Raw genomic sequence first — 21,012 nt, 5'->3', positions numbered from 1 at the left:
AGTAAGTATGAAATATAAATAATATGATAGCACCAATGCACACAGTGCAAAATGGAATACTTGAGATGTACCTCACATGTGTCCTTACTGAATAAAATAGTTCACACATCCATTCACTTCACAAACATTTATTGGGTGCCTGCCCTATGCTAGGTGCTGAGGTGTGGTGGTTAGTTTTATTTGTCACCTTGGCTAGATCATAGTCCCCAGTTGTTCAGTCAAACACTAATCTAGGTGTTGCTGTGAAGGTATTTTGTAGATGTGATTAAAGTCCATAATCAGTTGACTTTAAGTAAGGGAGATTATCCTAGATAATCAGTTGAAAGGTCCTAAGAGCAGAGCTGAGCCTTCCCTTAAGAAAAACATCTGGCCTGTGGACAACAGCTCTGCTCATGTCTAAGAGTTCCAGCCTGCCCTTCCTCATGGCCAGCCCTACAGATTTCAGACTTGTCTAGCCAGTCCCCACACAATAGGCCAATTTCTTGCAGAAAATCTCTTGATATATATCTCCTACTGGTTCTGTGATTCTGGTAATCCTGATACACAAGGAGAAAGGGGTATAAAAGATAGGCACAGTCCTGGTCCTTACCAATTGTATGGTTCAGTGGAAATGACATGAGAGAAATCTGGTGATTACAATGTAATTTTATGGTGATAGAAGTACAGGGAATATAGGGGAATACCTAGCCTAGACTTCAGAGTGGGAAGGGTAAAGAAAGTTTCCTAGAGGTTGGAAAGTTTAATTTGAGGGTTAAAAAATTAATTATGAATTAAGAAAGTAGTGTGTGTGTGTGTGTTTTGCAGGAAGGATGATGACAAAGTGTTCCGAGCAGAAGCCCCAGCCTGTGCTAAAGTCTAGAGGCAAGAAGGAGCATGGCGCAATTGAAGAGATTCAGTAAGGCTGGTGTGTAGGGTATGAAGGCGAGAGAGAAAGGCTATTGGAACAAGCAGAAACTAGATCATGAAGGCCTTGTGAGTCATGTTTATTTGCTGGGCATGGGGAAGCATTAGAGAGTTTTAAGCACAGGGAACTCTTGATCAGTTTTGGATTTTGGGAAGGTCATTCAGGACACAAGATGGGCAGTGGATTGGGAGAAAATGGAGGTTGAGGACTAGAAGCAACAATTCAAGTGACTGAGGATGGTGACCTAGTCTGTGTGGAAGCAGTGGAAACAGAGAGAAGGATTTAATTGGAAAGATATTTAGATAGCAGAAAGGACAATACTCGGTGATTGATTGGATTTGAGAAATGATGGGGATTGAAAGCCAATGTCAAGCCAAGATTTCTGACCTGAGCAAAGAGGTGGATAGTGGAAGCATTCACAAAGGTGGGGATCACAGAAGAAGAAGCAAGTATGGAGCAGAGAAAGACTCTTCTGGGCCTGCCATGTTTGAGGTTCTCATGGACATACAGGTGGAGCTATCCAGGAGGCAGTTGGCTATACCAGTTGAACGGGCAGGAGAAGATCTGGGTTCAAAATATGGATCTATGAGGTATCATTAGATTGATGGAAATTGAAGCTGTGGGTATAGAAGAGATTGCCTAGAAAGAGAGTAGAAAGCGGACAACAGAGAGACCAGGATATAACTCAGAGCAACCCTAACACAGTCAATGGGAGAACAGAAGGAGAGCCTTCAAAATGGCAGACACTAGTTCTTAAACCAAGTTAAAATCATGACTTAGATGACAATGTTCCGCAGGATCATTTTTTTCTCCGCAATTTATGTTTGGATGTAAAAACTAGTTGGGATCCAAAGACATCAAAAAGTTTTCCAGTTATAGATGAGCTTCCTTTCTGTACTAATGTGGTCTGGCTAGCATGTGCTTTATAGACTGAAAAGCATTTTCACATGCATACGTCCTTTCATTTAATCCTGAAAAAGAGTCCTATGAGGTAGCTATTAACATTATTCCTACTTTGCAAACAAGGACACTGAGGCTCGGTTCAATAAATTGTCCAAGCTCACTCAGCTCCAGCCCCCGACCACCAATCCTGTCCGCACAGCTCTTTACAGTGAACATAACATTCAATAACAGCCCTGGGGCTGTGGCTAACCCTATATTGCAGACAGGAAAATAGAGGCCCACAGAAACCAAGAGGCTAATCAACGTTTCTTACTCTGAAAATGGAGTAGCTGAACCTGGATTCAGATCTTTTGGTGCTGTGGAATCAGCTTTCAATACCTGCTGACTGTTAGTAAACAGCTACTTGGTAATTCTTTAGGTTCATGACTTCGAGGATGTTTTTGTTTCTTTATATCAGTTTGTGTGAGTATGAAATCGGGCCTCTGACTATCCACAATAAACACGATTTTTCTAGGAACTCGGTATCTTTTCTCCAGAGAGTAGATAGCCCTTTTTGAAAACAAAGTAATAAATAAATGCAAACCTTAGTGATTTCTGCTTTAGTTTCAGATTCTCCTGGTGCCATGAAGTAAAATTAAAATACGAGGATATTATTTTGTAACCTTTAAGTTTCTACAAATACTGAATTTTGTCACCAAGATTGTCACCATCAGTTATACGGGAATTAATGAGAAACAACAGTATAATTCAGTGGTTAATTCAATAGTACTGAAAGACCCTTAAATTTCTTCTACGTAAACTTATGGATCATTATAGGAAGAATCCATCTATAAATATTTCCTTAGCCTACCCTCAACCACAGAAGCACATAACATAATTAAGAATAGCTTATCCTCCACCTAAATGTTGTCTTGGAGTTGATGATCTAATCAACACGAAAGTGATTTGTAAATGACAGCCACTGTCATGATGGGAGGGGTGGTATTCTTCTTCTTATATTGTGTATGATAGCAGTCAGAGTTCTATTTCAGTTGGGCAGGCCTATCTTGCCACAAGGCAAATCATCTTGCCTAAAAAATCCTTCATGAGAAATACATTTTTTCATTCAGATAAATTTATACATTCCAGAAGAATTCTAGCATCAGTGAAAAAAATATGCAGATTCAAGATTGGCTATGGAAGGCTATGTTACTAGGGAAAGAGCCTCAGAATATTGGTGATGCTCATGGTTACGTGGGCGACTCTTTTTTGTGGTAGCATCTATTTCTGCAAGGTTCTAACTGCTCGGTTCCCATAGCAACTCAAGTGCTGGAGTGATGACCCAGAGAATGACCTTGTGTTTCTTGAGATGGCTATTAGGCCCAGCATCAATCGTTGCTTCTTTTGCTAGACTGGCTTCCAGTCTAGGGTCTTCCATTTGCTTGACATGTGCTCTAGGCAATTCACTTTACTTTTGGTTTATTTCCTCCTCTATAAAGTGGGAATCATATTAATAATGCTTTTATAACAGTTGCTATAAAGTTATAAGGACTTACTACATTATGTCTTTACCTTTTCTTCAAAAGTTTTATGATACCACACTTTTCACTTCGAAAGGACTTGAATAAATGTTACAGAATTATAAAAGGGAAAGTATCTTATTTGGACATAAACATAGTGTAAAAAAGGAATATATGTGTTCTGTGTTTAATAGTCTGAACCTAAAGAACCTTAGAAAATATTAACTTCTTAAATAAATAAATATATATTTTCGTCCTTTAAAATTCACATCCCACATTATGTTTCTATTATCATTATCCTTTTTACTGATAATTTTAACTCAAAATTTATGCTGTGGAAGTTAGGATAAAGATTCTTGGACAGGAAAACTCCACAAGATTTGATTTCTGAATATGCACCTAATAAAGACAATTGTCAACTTGTGTACTACTTTGGGAGTAATTTTCTTAAAAATTAAGGAACTAAAATTCTGTAGTTACAAAACCAAATACCAAAGCCACCTCTTTGATGTTACAAGAAATTACCCAAGAACTTCGACAACTATGCTGCAGACCATTTCTCATCGTGGAAGGGTGGGGCTACTTACTGAGTCAAGTGAAGGACTGTGGCGTGGTGGATAAGCATTTAGCTCTAGAGTCATACTACCCGAATTGAAACCCTTAGAGTTTTGCTTACAAAAAGCAAGCTTCTTAAACTTCCCATGCCTCAACTGATTTTTTTCATCTATAAACAAAGATCATCATAATATCTACCGTGTGGGTTTTATGTGGGGAGAAAAGGATAAAACAGCACATACAAAAAGCTTACTAAACTCTCCTGAAAGGCTGGCCATCAAATGCTCTAGTAGACTTCTGCCTTAAAACAATGAGTGAGGATGGCCTTTGTCTGATTTGTGCCTGTGAACTATAAGAAGGAGGCAACAAATAGCCTGATAATCTGAGCTGCAACCATTCACAAGCATATAAAACAAAACTGAGAGGAAGCAAAATTTTTTGTTGTGTTTTTGTATCCCTGCTGTTCCGGAAAATCACTGGAGCTGCGTGAGTTGAGCTTATAATCACTTCATGGATTCCAAGCTAATGACAGAGCTGAGCAGCTGCCACTCTCCTGGCTGTGCGTGTTAGATTGGAGAGTACTTCCAACATTATAGATTCTATCCACCTCATTTCCTGAATAAGAAAATCAATTCCTCAAAATCTTCTCTAATTTTCATCTTTGTTCTACCAGTCACCAACCCCTTTTCCTAAAGGGAAAACAAGGAACTCAAACAAGTTTTCTGATAAAACAAAGAAACCAGTAATGAAATAATGGGGTGAACTGAACCAAAATTCAGTTCACTTGGGTTCAATCCAAATAGTGCTGAACTGCTTGGGTATGAATGCTATGTTCCAACCTAGTATCGCCTCAAAGGGATGAAAGTAATTCTCCCTCAAGTAGCTTCTCAGAGTCAAGAACAACAAACCAACAACCACAAAAACACTTGCTAGGAATCCATCTGTAATGAAACATCTGAAGGGAAAACTCCCTACATGAAAGTTCTGACAGCCAGTTATGTCACAAGGCCTAACAGGTGACTTTGAGAGAACCATTTATTGTGGTATGCTAAAAGCAACACAAAATTGACAGAGCCTAAGAATTCTCAGTCTCGACTGGTTCCTCTTCACAGGGTGAGTGCTTTTCTACTAAGACACGATGTTCCATTAGTCAGGGGATGAAAAAGCAAGTTCAGAAATTATATTCTGCAGCACTAACATAACCTTAGCTAGGGTTTAGAGGCACAGCCCAGTGCATAGAGGACTCTTATTATTATTTGTTTTACATTTCCCAGTAGGGTAGAACCAACTCACCCCAGTTTACCTGAGACTTTTGAGGATTTAGCACTGAAAATCCCAAATACCAAGAAATCCCCAGTTCTGGGCAAACTGAGAAGGTTGGTCACTCTACATCCCAAATCGAATTAGTCCTACTCCTAGCAACGTCTACAATGTAACTTTCAGGGTTTCAAAAACCCTGTTCACCAAAAAACGCATCTTCTTCAGCTCAAGATACAGTATTTGAGAAAAGATAAGTAGAATCATCTTCGTAAAATAGCTTAAAATCCTCCCTGTGGCTTATTGGTAACACACAGTCATTCATACATAGTGTGACAACAGGGAGACAACCCCAGACCTCCTGTCACTTACTGTGGGGAGAGAAGCCATAATACAAGCTACCTTGATATACTCAATAAGTGCTGTGATGACAGAAGCTGTGAGCACTATGCGAACCCAGGGAGGAATATACCTGGGACCTGGAAGGGTCAGGAAAAACTTGCTAGAGGGAGTGATAGCTAAGCTGAGACCTTAAACAAATAAATTCTGAGTTTAGTGAGTTTAGTGCTAGAAGTCACTAATCAAAACCTTATACTGAGAAGGGAGACCAGACAGGCAGCTTTTCCTGATGATCATGCAACCTGAAACAGCAGACAGTGTTGGGGAAGTGAGGTGCTCCAGAGTGGGAGGAGAAGGAATGCGGGAGAGAGAGATCCATGGAGGCACCAGAAGGGGTACAGTGGGTTCCTCCAGAACAAACGTCTCCCTTTTATCATGTTTGCCTTGATTTCCTGTAGGCGAAACCTAGTTCCCTGAACCGTTTCCCCGCCCAAGCCTAAAGTACCCAAATGTCTTTCCCATTTGTGTGCATTAAACCCTGTTCATCTTTCAAAATTCCTCTGAACATCTCCATTTTCAAAGCTTCTTTGGTCTTTGTGATCCTCCCTGATCTTCATCCTCTCAAGCCTCCTAACTCTTTACTATGTGTGCCACATATTTATGAGCGTCATTATACTGGATTCTCAGCATTTTGTATCTTTTCATTATTCATTAATTCATCAAAACTGGTTGAGCACCTACTGTGAGCTGGGTGCTCTTCCGAGTACTGATTAAAAAGTAGTGAACGAGTCAGACAGGACCCCTGGTCTCTGGGAGCATACAGCGCTTTTTCTTTTTTTAAACAAGATTACAAGCACTGAAAGATACAGACCATGTCGTATAGTCAGTTGCATCCTCTAGAGTGTCGGAAACAACTGTGGTGCATATTAGGCAATTCATAAATGTTTCTTGACTTGAATAATTATAACACTCGGTAGTGGAATTAGGAAACAATAATCATAGCAGGTGAAAGAAAGATGGTACACAAATGGGACTCAAGGGTCCAGTTGAAATGTGATGATGCATGTAGCCATCTCTTGCTGTGTAGTCCTGGGGATATTAAGAATGTGAAAGTTAATGAGGGAAATGGAGTTGGAATTTTGGAAAATACTCCTTATGATGAAAATATAAATTTTTTTCTCTCTACCAAACTCAATAGAGTAGCCAGCACATAAAATGCAAAGAGATCTAGAAAGATCTGAGTTCAAATTCTGTTTTGCCTCTGTGATCTACAAAGTTACTATTTTCTTTGATTCTCAATTTGCTTATCTTTAAAATGGGAGAATGTGCTGATAACTCCTATGTGCCCTCCTTCTCCACCCTACTCCACTCTTCTGCACCCTGCTCTGTGTCTTAGGAGGCTGAGCACATGGACTGCATCAACAGGGTCCATGGCTCTGGGTTCTGATTGGGTTCAGCCAACAGGGAGCCAGCAGGTGCCAGAGTGTGGGAGGGTTGGTTATTTCCTTCCACTACAGGCTCCATCTTCGACAGGAAATTTCTCCTGATTCTAGTAAATGCTCTCTTCCTGAGCCTTGGCCATTTGGCCATAACTTCTCAGCGGTTCCCTGTTGCTTCTAGTCCCAGGGTACTCTACTCTTCCTTGTTGATTTCCACTAACACTGCCCATGGCCCTGTAAATAGCCCCTTTATTAAATTTTCTACAAATTACACAGTTTGATTGTGTCATCTTTTCCTGTCAATACAGACAACAGTCATATTTGCCTCTTGCTAATGTTAGCCTCAATTAAAACTGTGTGAAATGTTCAGCAGAGTCCTAGGATACAGTTAATCTTAGACAAATACGCTGTCTCAGCCTTCTTCTCCTTCCTATAGAACACTGTGACCTTCTTAAAGACAGTACGAATCTTTGCCAGGATGGACTCTGTGTTTAATATGATTTTTTAAAAAGTTTAATAAGTTTCTCCTTGAAGAGATTTTCGGTACTATAAAGGAAAACTATTGTTTACATCAGGGTCATTAGCAAATAATATCAAGAAAATGCATCTTTCAAAAAGTCATGGCAGTATAAAAAAAAGTGTTCTTCAATTATAATTGCTTCAAGCAGAGTAAAATGTGTGCTTTATAATGATATAATACTCCTTTCGGGAGCACATACATGCTCACTCACACTGTAAAAGAACTAAAGAATCAGAGAGGAAAATAAAAAAGATCTATTTGATGTAGACTACACCTTTGTGTTGAAGATGTTATTGAAAATTTGTTTTGAAGATGATTGATAATATTTCTAGTTCAAGCTTCCTATAAATTTCACCACAGGGAAAGTAATTGAGAATTAAATGTGACAGAAAAGCTATTGAGAAATGACTGAGTCCCCTTTCTTCCATAGGGTGATCGTGGAAGAATGAAAGGTGTTCTTTCCTTGTAGTAGATGTGACCAGGCCTGTGAGTTCTTCTATCCAGGAATTCTTTCCTTCCTTACCTGCTGGGGGTGGTTGACAGCCAGAAGAAGAAGTAATCAGCTGTCATGGGTGCACTGGAAGGAATTTCCTGAACACATTTTTGTTATTAAATGCTGAGGTCCATGTAAATAATTAAACTGGGTTTCTCGAAGGGAAAACCAATCAGCAGAAGTACTGTGATGGAGGGTTGAAGAGGGGCCCTATGAGGTTGACAGATCCCCTGAAGCCAGGAAGGTGGTGGGGGTTCTGGTGCAAGAACAGCAGAGGCAGGGGCTCACTGGAACACAGAGCCTTCAAAGTGGTAGAGCCTTGAGGCAATACTGGCCTGTGTGCAGTCGGTTGTAACAGTGGTCACATTCTCCACACCTTCCTGGATCTAAGAGTCATTTTGAAATGTCACTTTGCAGTTCCTCTCATCAAGTAGTTTATTTCTCCACCTTTTCAATCTGAGCTGCATTGTGACTTCTTCTGGCCAATATAATGTAGCAGAAGGGATGCCGTACCAATTCTGAATCTAGGTCTCAAGAAGCCTTGTGTGTTTCTACTCTTTCTCTTAGACCCTGAAAAGCTGCCGTGCATACAGATTTGAGATAGCCTACTAGAGGATGAGAGATACATGGTCTGGTCCCTCTCCCATCCTCCATCTAATAGCCAAACAACCCTGAGAAGCAATGCTGCTTTGCTGACTTGTAGCTGACCACAGAGGGATGTGTGAACCCAACTGAGATGGAAAGAACTGTTCAACAAAGCTTGGTGCCAATTGTTAACCCATAAAATCATGAACTAAAAATGATTGCTGTTTGAATTACTAAGTTTTGAGTCTGCTTTTGATGAATAAATGAAAAGCAATAACATATATTGGAGTATATGAGGAAGTTTCTGGCTTAAAACTAATTCAGCCTGACTTTGTTTTTCCAGAAAGGTCTGATGTAGCTTGTTGAGCATGCATTGTACATCTGGTTTAAACATTTACTATGTCTGAAAGCCAAGAATGATGTTCTTAAAGATAGGGATGTTGCCTCTCCCATATCAGCATTTCTTCAAGGATAAGCATTTCTTCCCAGAAACTAAGGAATAATTTCTGACCTGTAATGCTCATCTACTGACCGCTGATCTGTTGTGCGAGCAAGCATCTTGTGACTGTAGTAAAAGAGATACTCCTGTCATATGCAACGCATGTTCTTTGTTCCAAAAACACTCTGTACACTCCGCTTCTTCAGAGCGCTTCCTTCCATGGAAATTTCATTCCCAAGCTATAGTTCTCAAAGCTGGCTGATATAATAAACTCACTCCAATTTTAATTTGTAGGTTGACTATAGATTAGTTGCGTCAACCTTTTTGATACAGCAAAACTAACTGACACATTATGCACTACAACCTTGGGATTTTGATCAGGATCTCTGTGGCTTATCTTGGCATAGAGAGAATGGTGTTACCTGCCTGAAAATAGGCCATGTTGACCTGAAAAAGAGCAGCATCAGTGACCACCAAAGATGTCCAGCATCTACCATTTTACTGTCCTGCCTATGCTCCAGGGTTCTTGTGCAATCCAAGGAGGAAGAAAGGAGAAGCCCTCACCCCCATTCCCATCAAATCACTTGATAACTGAACTTTATAGCCATCTTAATACATGGAGACTTGGGTCAAATTTCATTTTAATTAGAATAATAACAAAACTTTAGTTCTGTAGCTTAATTATTATGTCACATTTTAAAAGTAATAAAATGTAAAATATTTTACAAGCCCTTACTTGAAGAAGAAAGTATCACACTTCAACTCTCCTTAAATCTTATACCATGTTTCTCAACCAGCATAGGAGAGATAACAATCAGATCTCATCTTTCTGGAGGAGATTTTTAACTTCTGATTTAATGTGTAGTAATTTCATGATTTTTGAGCAACATTTTGGTCAAGTTATGAGACAGCAAATAAGTGTTCAAGTTCAAAGTAGTGATTGTTGAAATGTTGTGTATTTACAAAAAACTCTAGTCTTGATAGCATGAAAATTGCATATTAGTCTTGTCTCTGTTATTAATTGGTGTGATGTTAGATGAGTCATTATCCGTCTTTAAGCCTTGATTTCTTTGTCTGCAAACTCAGAAAAAAAGAACTAAACAATCTCTAAGTTCCTTTGAAGGTCTTCTAGTCTGTGTCTCTCATTCTACATTTGCAACTGGATGACCTGCTTACCCAGAGGCATAATTTACTTCTCCATAGACTATCCTTGAACTGATTACTCTCTTCTATAAATTTTAAAAGTAGTTACTAATGATGAGAGTGAGTGGGCAGCTAATCAGGCACTGCTTTGTGTTATCTCTGCCACTGATGTCTTATCTATTTCCTGTTTATATACCTGGTCTCCTAAACTAGTTTGGAGCCCCCTTGAGGATGAGGATGGTGTCTCATTCTATTTTGACTCTCCATCCTAAATTATAATACGTAAACCTAAAAATAACTCAGTGAAAATTATTGATACACATAAAATGTGATTGTATTGATAAATTCTTGGGGCCAGCTGGTGGCACAGTGGTTAAGTGCTCACGTTCTGATTGAGGGCCGGGTTTTCCGGTTTGGATCCCGGGGGCAGACATGGCACTGCTTGGAAAGCCATGCTGTGGTAGGCGTCCCACATATAAAGTACAGGAAGATGGGCACGGATGTTAGCTCAGGGCCAGTCTTCCTCAGCAAAAAGAGGAGGATTGGCAGCAGTTAGCTCAGGGCTAATCTTCCTAAAAAATAAATGAATAAATAAATTGTAACTCTCAGGATAGTCTTTTGTTCTAATATTTGTCAGAGCCCTTCAAAAGCATCGGATCACCTGTGGTGCTGCAGGCAGGTCATTTCACTTTTTGGGGATCTAATTTTTTATCCAGAAAATGGGAGGAGTCAGCTAGATTATCTGTAAGATCCCTTCTTCATGTATTAGTCTGTCATTTTTTAAATGCTACGGGAGTTCAACACATAGATATTTGTCACGAACCTCCTTCTGCTCCTTAGCTGGACTTGGCTCTGAGATATAAGCTTAGCTCAGAGCTGGGCCCCTAGCTGCTGAAGGCACGCAGGCTGACTGTCACAGGTACCCTGGCTGGGTGCCAACAGTATGCTCTTCCGCCTCACCCCTCAACCTCTCACCTCCATCCCCCAAATACACACATCCACTCCACACTTTTGCAGGTCTAAGAAGGTGCCGAGGACCACTCTCTGTTCTCAGAGTCAGCACAGTAGATTGACTCTCTTTTGACAGGTCAAAAGCCTAGAGGTAAGAAACTTAATATCTAAACTCCACACAATTAAATCACATCTTAATTATAAAATTGCTTTCAAAAGTTGTAATAGCTTTACAAGAGTAAGGATATTTTTTTTCCTTTTTCTCCCAAAGCCTCCCTGGTACATAGTTGTGTATGTTTAGTTGTGGGTCCTTCTAGTTGTGGCATGATTTTTTAAAAAATATAGTGATATCTATCTCTTTGGAAGTACGTATACCACGGCTTAACAAAGATGTAGGTCACACAACATTTACCCCAGGATACCAATCTGAATCCTGTGGGTGAATAGGCACTTTGTACGAAATGTGGGGATTATTGTTTAGTACTCCTCTGTTTTTCTCATAATTTGCATAATTATAATCTGTTTATTCTAAAACTGTCTTCTCTGAACTGGAAATATATACATTTCATGAAAAAAATCTGAATTTGATACAAAACTCCCTAATAATATTTCTAGTGCATAAAATGAATTAGAATTTTCTGAAAATATTGACAGTTTCCAAATGAAAAAGTGCTGTACGAATAGATGTAAGTAACCAGTAGTACCACGAGAGGACCATATGTAGCAGCCTTCTTCCCAAGCAAGGCCAACAGGGACAACAACAGCAAAGTTCAGTGAAACTTCTTTGTGAGACATCATAAAGCATACTGTTTTAAAGCAACATTACTTTTTATGAGAAAAACTATGGGCAGGAGTCCAGACTTTGGAATCAGATAACCCAGAGCTTTAAATCCTGGCCCAACATCTTACTAGCTAGGTGTCTGTAAGCAAAATACTTAACCTCTCTACATATAAATTTTCTTCTTTGTAAAATAAGGTTAATAATACTACCTTGCAATATTATTGAGGATTAGATGTAATAATATAGACGAAGTCCCTACCACTGAGTAGGTGTTGAAGAAAGGGTGGCTATCATTAATAATATCATATTTATGTTACAGAAAGAAAGCATAATTTTCTTTTCATTCATTTGGAGGGCAATTTATTAATTTTTTTTACAAAGCGTCTTATTTATGTTGATTATGTATGAAGTTGGAAACATCATGAGCAGGAATGAGTTAAAATGATTTCTCCTTTTAATTAAAAAGAAATCAATAACATCATGGGAATGTTTAATTTCTTCCAAAGAGAACACTAGACAATCAATAGCATTTCTTGATATGGATGCTGCACAAAACCAGTCCTAACACAGTGAGCCAGACAAAGGTAACAGGGCTCAGGCCAGAAACCTCCTGGTTGACTGGAAATAGACCTAGAAACAACTATGATTAGACACCCGGCCACAACCTTGCACTGTGGATTTGAGTAAAGTTTGCATGAGGGAGTAAGTGAACCCCCAGAAGTATCCTCATCTCTTCTACCAAGTCTCAGTCATTTTATGTTTCAGTGTAATTCCTAATGGAGAGATGGTAACAGTGGTGGAAACAAAATGTCGATTGCTATTTTTTATTGAACCAACATCATCATTACTAATTAATACTTAATTAACTATTCTTGTTCTTGGCTCTCTTTTAGCCAAATAAATTTTCCCCATTTGACTCTACTTGCTAGAATTTTACTGTTTAATAGAGCTGACACAGACACGGATTGATAACAACAAACTGAATAATAGATAAACTAGATAAATACAATAAACTAGGTACATACAAACAACAAAGTGAATACTAGTAAATAGTAAATAAACACAGGGTAGCAAAAAGCCTATCGATAATGATTAGTGATGTGAGACAATGGAAAGAAAGTTGAATTCAAAGAGAAAAATTTACGAGTTCTCATCCCAGCTATCCCTCTAGTGCTCTGTGTGACCCAGCGTAAATCACCTTCTCTGGGCCTCAGGACCTTTGAGCCTACTCTACATTCTAATATGGGGAAGTGCTCATGTTACATAGTCCATGACATTCACCGGGGGCTCCTCTGCCTTCTATTAACTATATTCCTCCTTTTAAAATCATTTTAGTATCAATTCCTAACCCCAGATTCATGTGTAAGTGGAGAACGCTTCCCTCCTTCTCTGTTTCCTCAATAAGAGCCAGAATACCCTAAGTTTTTGGCAACACTTTGATTTTAAGGCTTTGATTGCTGTTAAATTACAGAGATCCCTGGGAATGGGTAAATTTTTAAATGAGACACTGCCATTTCAGCAAAATTGTAAAGGGGAAAAAGCAGCAAGCTTTATCTTATAGCTCCCCTGATGCCCTGTGGTAGAGACTATCAAGCTGTCTCCCCTACCTGTCCATCTCTTCTTGTGTAACAGAATTCCCAATTTTCAGTTGGGCACATGTTCACCCAGAATAGGGACTACATTTCCCAGCCTCCCTTGAAGCAAAGTATAATCACAAGATTAAGTTCTAGGCACTGTAATATAGGAGCACTGGTGCGCTTAAAGGGATGAGAAAAATGCCCTTCTTCATCCTTTCTTTCTTCTTGCCAGCTAGAATATGGATGTAAGTGCTGGAGCTCCAGCAGCCATATGGTGACCTTGGGAATTAAATTCATAGATGGTGACCTGATTTCAAGGAAAGCTAAAGTGCTCTTGATCTGACTTTAGGAGGATAATTAGCTCAAGTCCACTTTTGTTTAGCTGATCCTTGGCCAGCTTTTTTGACTCCTTGCACTCGCTTAAATACCCAACTAAAGGAGAAGAAACAGGACAGAACTAAGTTCGCCAAAACCTTTCACCACTCCAGTTTTTTTCGGAGGTCAACTTTCATGGGTTCTTCCACAGATAAAAAACATACTAGAAAATTGAGGAGATATATCATTTTAGTAAAATGTTCAGAAGGAAGGAACTTCTCAAAGAGTAGTAAATCTATAACGGTTCAACATTTGTAATATTCAAACATGTTCTGTGACATCAGACTCTTTGAATTTTGAGAAATTCAAAAGGTGATGATAGTACAAAACTTACAAGAAAGTCTTCTGAAGAAAGGGAAGCTCTAAGCAGCTGTGCAAATCTTTATTATTAAATGCCAAATAATTATATACATATAAGTGTCGCTATTACATTACTGGTACTTCTTGTGGAAAAGACTTATAAAGAGATGAACCTTTACCTAGTTCCTGACAAAAAAAGTGCAGAAGTCTGACTTCAGATAAGCTGCTACCATGAAGCATATTGATATTAGATTCCCTTTTACCTTTTAATTTTATTTGTTATTAGCGAATTTAAATGAAATTGCTCTCACCATCACATTACCTCAAATATGAGAGGAGCATTGTTTTTTTCTTTTTGGAGGAAGATTAGCCCTGAGCTAACATCTGCTGCCAATCCTCCTCTTTTTGCTGAGGAAGCCTGGCCCTGAGTTAACATCCATGCCCATCTTCCTCTACCTTATATGTGGGACGCCTGCCACAGCATGGCTTGCCAACTGGTGCCATGTCCGCACCCAGATCCCAACCAGAGAACCCCCAGCCACCGAAGCAGAACATGCGAATTTAACCTCTGCGCCACCAGGCCAGCCCCAGACAGGAGCATTTTAAAATGTATTTTCTGAGTAGTTATAAAAACTATTTCTCTGTGTGATATCACATTACATTATCACGGACTGCTACATTAGAAGACAGATCTTAGATGTTTCAAAAACGAAAAAACACAAAATAACCTAAAATTAACAAGATATCTTAAATACATATTGTTGCAGGAAGTCAACCTGTGATATTTTTGAGGTTTGTAACTTTGAAAAATTCTTACATGTAAATTCTTTAAGACAGCGTTTCTCGAATGATAGCAAAGGACCACTCACATCAGAATTGCTGGAGTGTTCGTTTAAAATGGTAATTCCCAGACGCCTCATCACATCTAATGAATCACCATCCCTGCGCATGCCTTGAGAATACGTGTTCTAAACATCCTTCCCTAAGAGATTTTCAAGCACAGCTAAGTTTCAGAACTTCCGTTCTACTGCTTTGTCTAATGCAACGACGTTTCAAGCTGATTCAAGTTATTACTTCCAAGCTTCTGTGCCAGTATCGAATTCATCCTTTTCCCACTCTGCCTCCAGCCATGATCATTTTGACCTCGTGCGAAAGGCAGGGATCATTACTGGACTGATTAACGTTTTCTCTTAAGGGGAGAAGGGTGTCTCCAGATAGGTACGGAGAACATGGATAGTCACACATATTAGTCAATTGAGGGGAAAAGATAAGTGTAATAAAAGTACAGTTCGGAGGTTTCAAAATCATTTTGAACTAGTGTGGGAGTACGATTGTAATGTAAGGAATGATGCTGTGTTAAAGGAAGGACAGGATAAATTAGTAAGGGTCTCCTATCTCATTCTGTGACGGTGCTTCTGGGCTCTGGTGATGAATGTGTTCATTTTATGCGACTTGCTTTGGGTAAATAACCCAGTGCCATATCTGCTCTCCAGCCCGCAGCCGGCCGCGGCTGTGTGTGCGCGCTAATGACGGCGGAAGGTGCCTGGGGGAGGGCCTGGGGAGGGGCTGCCCGGCGCAATCGCGCCCCTGGCACTTCCTAACAGACTCAGCCCTTTCTCTGCAGCTGCCACTTGAAGACTCCACACTTTCCCCCCCAGAGGAAAGGAGCCATCTATCTAAATCAGCTGTACTCTCCACATCCCTCGTTTCTCCCTCCGCCAACCGCCACCCCCACCCCTTCCATTGTGTTGTGCCTTTAGCTCCGCTTCCTGCTTAAGACCCTAACCTCATTTGTGGCAGGAGGGATTACTGAGAATTTCGGAACCTCGAGTTTCAATGGAGCTGTACGGAAAGGTAAGCAGAAGGGAGTTCCTCTGCATGCTCTTCGCGAAATCTCGCTTTGACGGACTTTGAGATGTGTGTGTGTGTGTGCGCGCGTCTTCTCAATGCAATTGTGCGAGTAAACCACTTTCTTTATGTGTGTCCTAGTCATCGTCTTTCTTCTCTGCGATTGTTCAATGAGATTGTAAAACCACCCCACTCAGCCTATGGAAATGCATAAACTTTCCAGATCCGGGATGGGGAGGTGTAGGACGGGGAGAGTCCTAGAACGCAGCGCAGGTTTCGTTTGTATTGGGAATTAGCACAAGCTAGAGCGTTTCCTAACCAGGAAATCACAATCTAGCTTCGGAAGGCGATAGGTAGCAAAGAAAAATCTCCAGCTGAGATGAGCTGGGGTCCCTTTCGCCTGCACCTTGCGAGGAAACGGGCTGGGAGGCTGAGAGGGGTAACGACCGGCAGCGATTCCCAAGGAGGAGAAGGGAGGCTCCCCAGCCGGGTCGAACAGGAGGAGACAGCCTGTTTAAATGTCGGCGTGCCGGGAGATGTAGTTCACGGCTCGCCAGTTTGTGGGAAAGCTCCGCCGAACGAGACTACAAGTCCCAGGAGCTCGCGGGGCTCCTGGCCAGTACGCTTGTGCGGCTCCAGGAGGGGACAGCTCCGGTGCTGATGTTGGAGCCGGTTTGCGAACCCCAAGAGCGCAGAGTGGGGAGCGCGGAACGCGCGGGCTGTGCACGCTTGATCGGGCGCCCGCGCCAGCGCTGTTTTAGCCAACGAGAAAGAAAATTTGGGGAACAATGAGACACGAAGCTCCCATGCAGGTGGGTCTATACAGAAAGTGTGGCCTCGGGAGGAATTGAGAGAGATGCTTTCTACCTCGCTCCAAGCACAAACTGTACGGGACCTGAGGGAAGGTCTAGGCGGCCACCCGCGGAGATACGGCTCTGACTCGGTCCTGGGGACAGAGTTGGGCTGTGATTGGAGCTATCTTGATGAAGGATAGGGCTATTCATTATCTTCCCAGGCTCCGCGAGGAGAGTGAGAGTGCTCCGTCTAAAATGTAAATCCGAGCAAACAAAAGTCAGAGGAACATGCAGTATCTCGTATTGGCATTGATCTTCCCTCCTGGCTCCCCTGGTTTGTGATCACAGTGCAAACGGATGGACTTAAGGCCAGGTTCGAGGCCGCGAGCTCTCTGCTGGAGTCTGGATAGAGCAAATTCCTCGTGACTAAGAGCGCGTTAAGAAAGGAGAAGCCAATGTTAGGGTCCCCCAAATACTGGTTATTCAAGTAGGATCCTAGTAGTGTCAGCGGAAAATAGCAAACACATTGGGGGTTGGCTCATCCCAGAAGTATGCCAGCCCTTGGTCGCTGTCCACACAACTGGTTTACTCCTGCGTTTCGAATAACCCCTTTGGGATATCTTGAGTGATGTGCCCATTTGTTGTACGTTCTGATTCCCCATTTCAGTCACATTCTTAGCTTTGCTTCCTTCGACTCAGTGCAAAGGTGTCTCTGCCTAAGCATCTTGCTTAAGTTTTGTTTTCAAGTGAAGATAAGGGATGCTCTCTCGTTTCTATGTGTGACTAGTTAACTCTAAAGATCAGCCTGTGTGCATTAACGAAGCAGAGCGATCCCATCGCGTAACAGAAAGGCACTTTATGAATGGGATTGCGAGGAGAAAGGAACACACCATTTGGAACATGTTGTCTCTCTTGAGAATCCACTTCTGCTGCCAAATGCAACAATATAAATATTTGCCTTTAATTCTTGCTTGTACTTTTTCCAACTGTTTTCTTCATGAATCAAGGACTTTAAACATATGCTTCGATTTACTGTTAATTTATTGTATGAGTTATATATATTATTAAGATACACACTGACTGGACTGTTAAATGAAAAAAAAATCTGTAGAATTTAATTGTTTGTTGAAGGATTATATAATGGAAGCCCTCAAATAACCTTAAGAGTTATTGAAAATTTGAATTGTTCCAGACAACAGTGGCCCCATTGTGTATGTTCTAATACCCCTGTTTGTGACTTAGCTTTTCATTATAGACCTGACGTGAAAAGAATCTGGACAGACAATAAAGGCACAGGCTCTTGCAATCAAGATATATTGGCTTATGATAATTTTCCATCACTGGAGGTACTGCCAGGAGCCAACTGGCTAAGTTAATCATATTCTATTATAAGTAAACATTGACAGTAGACTTTAAAAGTAGATCGTTGGTATTTAAATCAATCCTATATATGCACTGAAGTCTTTCTGTCAAAATAAACTACCAAAAAATTAATCATTCTGCATCTTAACTTTTATTTTCTTACAAGAGTTGCTTGGAATGTTCAGAAGATCACTAAAATGTTACAGAACTGTATGAAATTAATGCCTTAGGAAACATTTTAAATTATTTAGAAATATTTTAAAATATTATAAAATATTTTGATTTATTTAGATAAATTTCATGTCAACTGTGTAATAGGCACTGTAATTTCATATTTTCGTCAGAACTTTAATGAAGAATAAATATGAAAGTAGGTAAAATTAATTTGCTTGTGGATAGATTTATTTTCATATTTATGGTGTAATTTATTCATTGGACTAGCTTTTTGAAATTTAAATGCCCAAATGCTATCATGAATAACATGTACATTTTAAGAAATCAAAGACTATTTTCTGTATTATATATAATTAAAACATTCATTGATTCAATTTAAAGAGTAAATTGTTGTTATAGTGGCCCCCTCTCCATTATTATCAGGTTTTCAAACATCTATAATGATAGAAAGAATAAAAACTATAAACATGCTATATATTTTTCAAGTGGCAAGTCATGTCTCAGTGCCCATAGTTGTGAATCATAGTCACATTCCAGGTGACTTTGATATATGAAAATTCAAAAAAAAAATAGTTGACATTTCTTTTTTTTTTCACTTAAACATTGAACCACATCATCACTTTAAATATATGTCCCCAAATTTTTACTTAGGTTTCTAGAAAATGAGTCACAAGCAAAACCTCATTCTATAGTTTCATTATCCTAGGCGATTCTTTTCCCCACTTAAAAATATTTAGTTCATTTGTTGATGTGAAACACAATGAGCTCTCTAATGGTTGATTTTCTAATTTATTTATGATATTTTCTTAAATCAAAGAAGCCTTTTTAAAAATTACGTAGTGTCTTTTAAAAGCACTTGACATGCCTATATAAATAGCTTGCTGTTCTGTTCAAGGTAGTTGTCTTTGATGTATGCATGTTTTCTGAAGAATATTTCTCTCTGAGTTGATGCACAATGAGGGATAATAATAGTTGTTTCTACAGTGACTATTAAAATAATATACAATGACAGTCTTGGATGTCTGTATTTCCTTTGTAACTAAATACCAGGAATAGCATTTGGTAAGTGTTCCAAATGATGGGTTCGAATTTTAATGCAGGAGATGGTCATTTGTGTTTTTTCATTCAGTGCGTCCATAAATCCTGAGGGCCAAAAGAAATGAGAGTAGCAGTGCTCATGACTTGGGGCAAGACTGATGAACGAATTATCATTTGATTCAGGAGCCGGATTGAACAAATTCTAGTTTATCTACTGCTTTGTCTGTGCCAAGCACTGTGCTTTGCATTCAGATCTCATTATGTGTGTGTAAAATATAAAACAGTTCTAGAGGTCACCATTATCCTAATTACAGAAAAGATAACTGGAGCTTATTAAGATTAAATAACTTTCCCAACATGGTAGCCTCAAAATTCTGCCAGATCTCTGTCTAGAAAGGCCATCCTCTTTCTTCTCTTACTTTGGGTTCCCCAAGAAGACACAAAAGGGAGGTGTAAAGAATGAGGGCACTATGGATATAATTTGATTATTTGTTTGGTTCAGAAGAAAGAAACTTGGTTAAGAAGAAAGAAAAGATTGTGTCTTTTTTCTGTTTATAAAAATAAACTTGTGTCAGCTATAAAAATAAAACCAAGGCCAGCCCTAGTGGTCTAGTGGTTAAGATTCTGTGCTTTCACTGCCGCAGCCCGGGTTCGTTTCCCAGTCAGGAAACCACACCACTCATCTGTCGGTTGTCATTCTGTGGCAGCTGCTTGTTGCTGTGATGCTGAAAGCTATGCCACCAGTATTTCAAATACTAGCAGGGTCACCCATGGTGGACAGGTGTCAGTGGAGCTTCCAGACTAAGACTAGGAAGAAGGACCTGGCCACCCACTTCTGGAAAAATTGGCCATGGAAACCCTGTGAATAGCAGCAGAGCATTGTCTGAAATAGCAGATGGTGCAAAAGACCAGATACCAGGCAGGGTGCAGCTTTGCTGTGCTGGGAGTCGGAATGGCACCAACAACAAGAACTAAACCAAAAATTTGAGGAGGTAAAAGTGGAATCCATTGTCTCTGGCTTAGTCTTCAATTTTGTTATCCATGAGCTTTCAGGGTCATCTCATAAATGCAGAGCCTTCTCACTATTTAGGAAACTTCAAAGAAAAACATCTACCCAAGGCCTGGAGCAGAGTGCCATAAAAAGGTTGTTTGGCTAAAACTGAGGAGGATTGAAGAAAGAATATAGATGTAGGCTAAAGATGAAGTTGAGATGAAAACCATAATAGATATTAAATAACCATGCTGTATACAAAAACAACTTACAAAGAATTAAAGTCCAAATATATCATTGTTTCATTTGGCTGTGGAAAGTACATGGTATTCTTGCACTTTGTTGTTTTGAATTCCTGACCCTATCCAACCTCAGTTTGGTTCCTTTATCTTTATAAGAAATGGAAATTTACTCCTCGTCTCTTATATAAACAGAGAAACCCCTTGTTGAACATTGCAGAAACAAGAACTTTCATACTCCGTTTGACCAAAGTCATGAAGTATTTACTTTTCTTCTGTAAAGGAAAGTGGAGGATAGAGAAGGGGGATTACCCTATAGTAAAAATAAACTTATGTGGTGTAAAAATAATTTTCCATTTCCACTTTTTCAGTCCAGGAAGTTGTAGATTTATTACATGATGTAACCACAATTTCCCCGTGGCCTTCTAAACTTAGATTGACACTAGAAATTCCTTTCCTGACCACCATATTCCAAGAAAGAAATATATTTAAATGCTAAGGAGTAG

General features: G+C 39.8%; 1 protein-coding gene across 2 annotated transcripts in view; it reads left to right on the top strand.

Annotated features, from left to right (window-relative positions):
• Nucleotides 1-15,532: 15,532 nt before the first annotated feature.
• Nucleotides 15,533-21,012, top strand: part of RAB3C (RAB3C, member RAS oncogene family) — a 261,295-nt gene continuing 255,815 nt past the window's right edge. Inside the window, exon 1 of one of the 2 annotated variants that reach the window (XM_014860388.3) lies at nt 15,533-15,914. In XM_014860388.3, coding sequence (XP_014715874.1) covers nt 15,897-15,914 — 18 coding nt within the window. In that variant the 5' untranslated portion in view covers nt 15,533-15,896. Of the gene's footprint in view, nt 15,915-16,513; nt 16,721-21,012 lie in introns of those variants that run through there. The other variant, XM_014860387.3, reaches the window with a different exon arrangement.

This window comes from Equus asinus, chromosome 10 (genome assembly GCF_041296235.1).
Source record: "Equus asinus isolate D_3611 breed Donkey chromosome 10, EquAss-T2T_v2, whole genome shotgun sequence".
Taxonomy (NCBI): Eukaryota; Metazoa; Chordata; class Mammalia; order Perissodactyla; family Equidae; genus Equus; species Equus asinus.
Note: the sequence above shows the minus strand (reverse complement) of the source record. Positions and strands in the feature narration are given on the sequence as shown.